The 8,824-nt window shown below is 37.0% G+C and overlaps 1 protein-coding gene across 2 annotated transcripts in view; it reads left to right on the forward strand.

The window, feature by feature from the left end:
* The window catches only part of TRIM29 (tripartite motif containing 29), a 53,882-nt gene extending 48,552 nt beyond the window's left edge, over positions 1–5,330 (forward strand). For both annotated transcript variants that reach the window (XM_063436846.1, XM_063436847.1), the window contains 3 exons: positions 480–569; positions 3,606–3,682; positions 4,276–5,330. In XM_063436846.1, coding sequence (XP_063292916.1) covers positions 480–569; positions 3,606–3,682; positions 4,276–4,335 — 227 coding nt within the window. In that variant the 3' untranslated portion in view covers positions 4,336–5,330. The remainder of the gene's footprint in view (positions 1–479; positions 570–3,605; positions 3,683–4,275) is intronic.
* Positions 5,331–8,824: the final 3,494 nt, after the last annotated feature.

Consider the following 8,824-nt stretch of genomic DNA (forward strand, 5'->3'; position numbering starts at 1 on the left):
ACACAACGATATATTTCACTTTTATAGCATTGAAATGGGCATTCGAACAATGTTATGGTTAATATCTCAAATGCTGCACAATTCCCACTCAAAGAAACTCAAGAGCATTCATTACAGTGAAATGTTTCCATACTTCATACATAAATAACTAAACTAAATGGAGAAATTGTCACTTGTAACATTTATTTAATTAGTTATCACAGGAGAATGCATTACAGTCTATGCATTACCCTACACAGAGGTTCAGGTGAGATTGTAGTCACTGAGTAGTAAGGTGAGAAGACTGTAACTTGAAACTACTTTTAGACTTATTCTTCATGATTCACCTACTTGGTTTTCTGGGCTGCTTGCCTTTGACTTTAAATCGGAATGATTTAAAGCAACTTTCTTCATTACTATTCTTTGCATGTTTCAAATTAATTAAAAAAAACTGATCAACACAATATGAGTATCTGAATATAATTTTGTTTCCCTAATAGGCACCAGTCCAGCTGCATCATTCCAGTATTCCTCCACTGTGACATCCACAGAGTCCACCGGTCAACAAGAGAACCCCTTTAACATGAATGGTTTGTGTTTTCTATACACAATTAATAGTACTAAACTCAGTTGTAATTTTTGGGTGAATTTACTAGTTGCATGAAGAAATGCCATGTCTGATAAAAGAAAAAAACTACATAAAACGTAATGATTTTTTCCCCATGACATGACCCCTGAAAGTCAGAAAGAAACCTCCATTATATTTATTAGCGTGACTCATGGTCCACCGTCTAAGTGCAAAGCATTCCAGCATACATTTTATCCTATTGTAAGCACACATTTTGCACAACTGCAAATATATTGTGTAAATGTTGAATTATTTTATTATTGGTATATGGGGTTCAGGGATCCGATGCCATGTAATTCTATTATACTCCAGCCCCTTTAACAGGGGGTGCAGGAATGTGTAGACCAATGATGGCGAACCTATGGCACGTGTGCCACAGGTGGCACGCCGGGCCCTCTCTGTGGGCACGCGGCCATAGGTTTGCCATCAATGAAGAGTAGGCACCTGCCTGCCCGAAACGGCAGGTGCCTACTCTGCTTCCGTGTCTGGAGGACCGGAAGCAGGGGGGAGGGATCAAGGAAGCAGCTCTCCTGTCCTCCCTCGAGCTGTGTGGAGTGTTGCCGTGCGTTATCAGGGCAACGTTCCACACAGCATCGCGCAGGAGGACAGGAGAGCTGCAGGACCTGTCCTCCTGTGCTGCATACCCACCCTCCCCACACACACAGCACCCCTTCCCCCAAACACACACAGCACCCTACCCCCCACACACAGCACCCCAACTCCCCACAAACAGCACCACTATCCCCCCCACACACAGCACCCCTCACACACACACACAGCACTACACACAAACACATACACTGTACCCCTCAATGCAGTATATGTGTGTGTGTGTTCAGTAGTCTTTATTTATTCAGCAGACTGCGTGTGTATTCAGCAGACTGCGTGCGTACTCAGCAGACTACGTGCGTACTCAGCAAACTGCGTGCGTGTATTCAGCAGACTGTGTACTCAGCAGTGTGTGTGTGTACTCAGCAGACTGTGTACTCAGCAGTGTGTGTGTGTGTGTGTATTCAGCAGTGTGTGTATTCAGCAGTGTGCATGTATTCAGCGGACTGTGTGCGTGTTTGTGTGTGTGTGTTTAGCGGACTGTGTGTGTATTTAGCAGTCTGTCTGTGTGTCGGTGTGTGTATGTATTAAGCAGTTGGTGTGTGAATGTGTTTAGCAGTCTGTGTGTATGTATTGCATTTGTTGGAGATACAAATAAATATAAGCTTTATTTATATCATTATTTAAAATTTGTATAATTGAACTCTCTGTTGTGAAAGAAAGTTGTTAACTGTACGAGTAGTTTTTTCTAAACGTAAACCTCAGTATTCAGGTTTAATTGCCATGTTGGCACTTTGAGGGAAAAAAAGTTGGCATGTATTGCGGTTTAGGCACTCAGGCTCAAAAAAGGTTTGCCATCACTGGTGTAGACTGTTCATAGGGGTACTACTTGTATATTATTTTTCTCCACCTATACACTGGGTCAAGGAACATTCTGTGAGTCCTTCTGCTTAATCTTAGGGACACCATGCCATTTTTCAGCCCTGTCAGCATCACAGATCATTGTGTTGTTCTCTTTGTGTTGGATTAGTCCATGTCTTGTCACAAACTTGACTGTCAGATCCACCATCAGGGGGTACATGCAGTATTCCTGTAAGGAGAACTTTGAAATTAATGTTATACCTTGAAGTGGGTCCCTTACCCAAGAGCACTGTCTATTCTCTTTGAGCTCTGAGACAGCCCTGGGAGGATGTGCTGTCCTTTCACTAATATGCAGAAGATAACTACTGGTGTGCAAGAGGAGGACCCTGCACTAGCACTTTCCCATCTGGAACAAAAGGAAGGAAAACAGGAGGGTGGCTAAAACCCATATACAATTAACATTTTAATTTATGTTTCTTTGGGAGTGTATTTTTGTATGTGTTTGTGTCTGGTTGTATATTTCTATGCATGACTGGCAGTATGAATGCATTTGGGAATGCATATCTAGTTGAGCGTATGTAAGTATTGGTGTATTTTTTTTAAATTTGTACCTGGTTGAGTTTGTACACTTTTCAGGAACTGTATCATTGGATGAATGGCCATTGCTTTTTTTAAGCTGTCCAAATTTTTTTCTCCATAATTGGAAGCCTTTTTAACACTATAATGGTAGACACGCACTGGATATGAAATATTATTTTGAGATCAATGTTGGCGCTTTAGGCTCTTTAGTGATGTCTATCTATTTATAAGAACAGCTTCTATTTCTGATTGTCTTGCATTGTCTTAGATTCATTAGGAATGCGTGGATGATTGCACGTGTTTGAAATTGCTAGAAGTGAAGAAAGTTTGATAAGAACATTTTCTAATCTAAATGAAAGCACACCAAGCAGAAAATATAGGAGAACATTATTATTGAGCAATTTTATAGAATTTGTGGGTACAAAGTATACAGTTCAATAATATTTATTAAACTGCAAAGCAAAATTGTAAAACATAGCTGAATTAGTGTGAAACACTTTAACTGAGCTATGAAGGCTGCCAGTGTATGTAGTGATCCACTATTAGTTTATTTATTTAAGAGCTAATTAAACTGATTTAGCTACCATCTAAAATGTGTAAATTGTGTTCTTCAACAACTTATTATTTCTGTCATTCTGTATATCTGGGGACAAAAATTACATGGATATACTTATTCTTACTGTCTTATGAGTGAAATGTGAATGTATAAATTAGTCAGGTAGACAAGCTAACTACAAATTCAGCCAAGACGTAGTTACAAGTATTAATTTTGTAGAAAGCTTATTTATTTATTCAATCAAGTAAGTGTGGTAATATATTAAGTGCACAGACTCACTTATTTTTGTAAGAATTACCAAAGGGCTATGTAAGACATCTTGAATCATGCCGTGATGATCCCATTGGTGGGAGCTGAGATATGCATTATGCTTGCTCCTCAACTTTTGACTCACCCTGGATGCTCATTAGGCTATTTTTCATTACTCTAACATTACTTTTCTTTTTCATGTAGTGTATCCAATGATGTCAAGGCACCAACCTACTAAGCCTTTGCCCCAAACATGGAAATCCTCCAAGCAGAGCCTACTGGTGAGTTTGTTTGACATTTACATGATTACTTGGATGAAGACCTCATTGAATTCTGTTCACTAGCACAGGCAAAACAAATCTATACATATGTAACTACCAAATGTGAAGTATTTTTGTAACTCTTATAGTGAATTTTTCACAGGGAATATGTGTTGATTTGGTTGTACATGGAACAATTCTGCATGGATTTATCATACATGCCACGCAAATAGTTTGGACATAAAATGAGGAAGGTGACACTACCTCATGTGACATCCTATAGTGAGGGAGTGGGATTTGGGTGCTAGGAAGTACTAAAGGAAAAAAAGAACAGTAAGCCATATCAAGTAAATAAGTGATTTAATTCTGGAAAAAGTGTTAGAATATGTTAGGAATATTTTAAAATTCCAAAGATAACAATCACAATATGTTATTTATATAAGACTATTTGTAAGGTGTTATCTAATATCAAGCTGATATGATAATGTTTGCTCACAATTTTACAGTCTAACCCAATTAAGTAGCCCATTAGTATGTTGGAATTTAGTTTTAGTACAAATATGAACATGTTTTCTGTCTTTTCAACGTAGATATTGTGTTTTATTTTTTTTCAGACTCAACAACGCCCTTTTTATGTCAACAAGGGAAATGCTGCAAACACTGAGTCTCCGTGAATCTCTGTAGTCATCTGAATAAAACATGTGTGGATGATAATAACGTTCTAATATCACTATGTAGATTTACTGAGCTGGAGGCAAAACGAGAGGGGTACAGAGGGCTCTGATTAACATTTTCTTTGCCACTGAAATGATTAAAAATTTACTATGTTTAAATATGAGTACCAAAGCATGTTTTAATCTTGCCTCTAGCAATAATCAGATATTTGAATTGGGTTGGGTAAACCATTTATTTTCAAATGAACCAAAGCAAATAGGAAAGATTGAATTGATTAATTCAATGTTACAATAACCCTCTGTCTATGTGTATTTTTTATCATTTATTCTTAATATATCCTTAAACAAAGTGATAGAAGACATGATACATAAAAAAAAATTCACTTATTTGCAATTTACAATAATTCACCAAAAGTGTTTTAGATTTATGTAGCCATGTGACATCATCTCTATATTATATGTTTCTCGAGAAGTCTGAGTTTTATAATACTGACTTGGGATTTTTGTTCATTGTTGTCTTTCTTAAGCCCTTTTAGCCAACTGTCCTTAATAAAATATATAAGTACAAAGCACATCGAAAAACTGAATATCTCATAGAATCCTAACCCGTGTTTCTGAATTATGTATTTGATGTATGTCATTTTGAAAACACTATGTTAGATAAATTAAATAACATATAATTGAAAAAAGTAGATATACTTTCTAGACTCTTTAGTTTGCAGAAATAAGGATCTATCCTACGCAGACATAAAGAGCAATATTTTTAACTCAGCTTCATTGGAAAATAATCTTCGCAGTTTAGAAGATGCTGCCTTGCTTTTCCTCTCACCAGATTGCCTTGGTGAAATTATAAAATCAATTTCAGTAATACAAGATTTATTTGTCTCCTGCATCTTTGGATGAAAAAAAGCTTCAATATTTTGTTTCACTGCATGTTCTGGAAAACAAATTGCTACATTTTTCTCCATATTGGCAATATACAGTTTCAAAATATTTTCATTGTGTCTGTCTGGGGTAAATTGAAAGAAAATTAGGACTGGTCTGCATTAGACTGAAATGTTTTCTTGTGCTTAACATTTCCATTGAGACAGGTAAAAAAAAAAAGAGAAATATTGGTTTCTTTGTCTCCTTTGTCACAAATGACTCTTTCTATGGGATATAAAAGAGCAAACTGCAGTACGAACATAAGCTAATTCTTAAATTTTCAATCTCCAAATTGATAGGTTTTCTTTGCATTCCTACTGGCATTTCAAATGCACTTTATTTGAGCCACGTATGTTATCTAAAAATGCCATTAGCTACAAACATTGCTAGCAGATTTACAAGTAACAAAAAAAAAATAATAATAAACATTATGGTACAAATAAATGTAGGTCACATAAGGCACATATTATTAAGGTAGCAGGAGGTAAATGGACATAGCTCCTTTGACAGGTTACATTAGCAGAAAATGTGAACACCCATCATTTATTTTATCAATATGGAACAAACCCTGCTGATGTGAATAATATATCTCCCTACTTATCCCCTTTGGGGACATCTTCATGAAAACCAACAAGTTATCATCAGTACCTGCCGCCCCTGCAATATATGTAGCTTTAATTTCTCTGTGTCTCAAAATAAAGGGACACTACAATGCAAATTTGCAGAATTTTTCTAATATATAACACAAATATCTGTATTCTAAATAATCCACAAAGTTTCTTAAAGTGGCTTTGTCACCCTCCCCTCTAAAATGAGTATTAAATCAATACACAATCTTAATGAAATACTCACATTGACATTGTTGCAATTGCACTGAAATTCCAACGTAGTCCAAACATGTACTAAGGTGAAGTATGGACTACTTTGTCATAGTACATTCCCTATGCCTGCCAAAACTTGACAATAGAGCAAGATACTAACATAAAGTGGTCATTTTCCCAGCCGTTGCTGTAGTGACGGCTGTAGGGAAAAAGACATTGTCTATGGAGGATCCCATGGTTTTGCGTGATGCTCCATAGACCGTATTGCATGATTGTACAACACTCACATGGGCGCCTTGCATATGTAGCTCTAGGATCTGAAGAGGATTAACCAGATTAAGAAGGCAGCAGCTGTGAGGGACAGGTTCAGGTGAGCAAAATACACCTTTCCCTGCAGCACACGTGTGCTGCGATGCAAGAAGCACAGTCACCATTGGAGTCTTTTCAAAATATGTACAGACCCCAGATGTTGACAGAGCTATGCAAAGTCTCTCTCTATTAAGTATCTCTCTTAAGAGCCATCTTGTCTCTCTCTATTGGAGGATAACTGACCATAAACATATACCTGATATCACCTGTACTCATGCTCAGTAATTTTCTTATTTACTTGTGCTTCCATTAACTTGCCAGCGTCACGATTCCGGGAACCAAACACGCTAACACACACACAGAAAAGGTGCAGTACCAGACCTTAGAGTGGCCGGGCTAAGCACACAAATAATAGTCAGGAGACAAGCCGAGTAAGGGGAACCAGAAGACAGAATAACGAGAAACAAGCCAAGGTCAAAGGGTAGGAGAAAGTCACAAAGTCAGATAAGCAAGCCAGAGAGTACGTAACCAGAAACACAAGTTCAGTAGCAATACTAGCAAGCAAAGACCACAACAGGGCAGAGAGGAACAGGAAAGGTAAGTATTTAAATCATTAGGTTAATTCTGATTGGATAATTTCCAATCAGAATTAACAATCACACGTGGGAGATATCTAGACCTCCCACTGTGATTGAGGCACTGTGCCTTTAACGCCGGGTCAGGTGGCTGACCCTGGCGTTTATTAAAATGGGCGATCTCCCAGCGTGCAGCGTCATGCATGCTGCCGCTGGGGGACGCAGATGAAGATGCGGGCGGCATCCGTGGCTGGGAGGATGCCGCCCGCCGAACGCACGCCAGGAAGGGGACCGTGGACGGCTGGAGGGTGAGTGCCGCGAGCGGACTGCAGCCTCCCCTCGCAGCCACCTGCGGGATCCTGACAGCCAGTTTTATAATGTTAATTTAAAGTTAAAAGGTTTTTCGATTGGATATGTATGCTGTTCCCATTCATTAAATGAAGAAGGGTTGTTCAGAGGCCAAAGAGAACAGTTCTACTTTATACTATAGTTAGGTGTCTCAACACCACCACAATAAAAAAATAATAATATTTTTAATGTCTAGAATATATATTAAAATCAAACTTTACCTATGAATGTTCACATCTATATCTATATCTGATGTTAACAGCTTATTTTAGAAGATAGCTTAGACACAATGACATATTTATTCGATAAAAAATATAGCAGAATATTTATTATTTATATTAACTCTAGAAACTGTTAAAAAAAAGTCATGACCTTTAAATCACCACACAATTTAAAAAGAACCTCATAACATTTAAGGAAAACAGGTGTGGTGAGGTAGTCAGCTATTTAGGGAATATGGGCTTTACTACACAAAGTACTGTGACATTAACGTAGTCTTCTTCAAAGAAAATAAAAACTTGAATGTTCGTCATCTTAACCCGTAACTTTCAAAGCCTGACTAATGTTTCGAGTTTCAAAAAGCATGGGAATAATAAAGTATTTAAGTCTAGCACATCCTCATTCATATTGTGTTTCATAAACATCATATCACTCAGGAAGTACAGGTGGTGCTATCTAAAAAGTAAAAGATGGCATTCCTCTTGATACAGGTAGCATAATTACCAAGGAATTTAAATACTTGTAGAACTCTTTTTCTGTTTCAAACTAAATTTTAGGGATTTATGACATGGAAAATAAAATTGACTGGGTACCAGTAGGCCTACGAGCCTTTGGTCAGTTCACAAAATGTCCAGGTATCTTAGTTATTCTCTGGCTGTATTGCCTTTCATGTAACTCATTGATTTCCTGTCCTCAGTCGCCAACCTTTCCAAATATGTGTGTCTCAGAGGAAATCGGTTTTAAATCAATATATGTATGTCAGAGCATTAGCGATTTGTCCTACAAATCTTAATATTAAATCTAATATTGGTTTTCATAATTTTTTTTCTTTGACGTTCTACTTGCCATCCTTGTGAAAGTTATTTTTCAAATCCTCTAATATTGACTCTTCTTCCATCAGTCTTAGATGCTAGAAGGTACTTGTTTTTCTTATTAATTATTAGCAATTAATTATTGCTATCAATGATCTCACTGTCAGTCTTGAAACAGCTTTTCTCTTTATATTCAGAAAAACAAATCCACTACATTTAACATGTCATTGGCATTTTTAATAGTATATAGACTATATTTCTGAACAGCATGGGATAGCTTGTAGCATTAAATTCCGATATTTTTTATGGTGTCATTTAAAAAGAGCATTTGCCTTTTGGCAACCTCATTTGTATTTTATTTTTCAATGCTTTGAGTACCTAATCAGAAAAATAAACACATTTATGTGCACCATAACTTTCAGTGATTTTCTTTCATTCACATAGTTGTCTGTTACAAATATAAACAAAAACGGATAAAATG

The sequence above is a fragment of the Pelobates fuscus genome, chromosome 11 (genome assembly GCF_036172605.1).
Source record: "Pelobates fuscus isolate aPelFus1 chromosome 11, aPelFus1.pri, whole genome shotgun sequence".
In the NCBI taxonomy this organism is placed as follows: domain Eukaryota; kingdom Metazoa; phylum Chordata; class Amphibia; order Anura; family Pelobatidae; genus Pelobates; species Pelobates fuscus.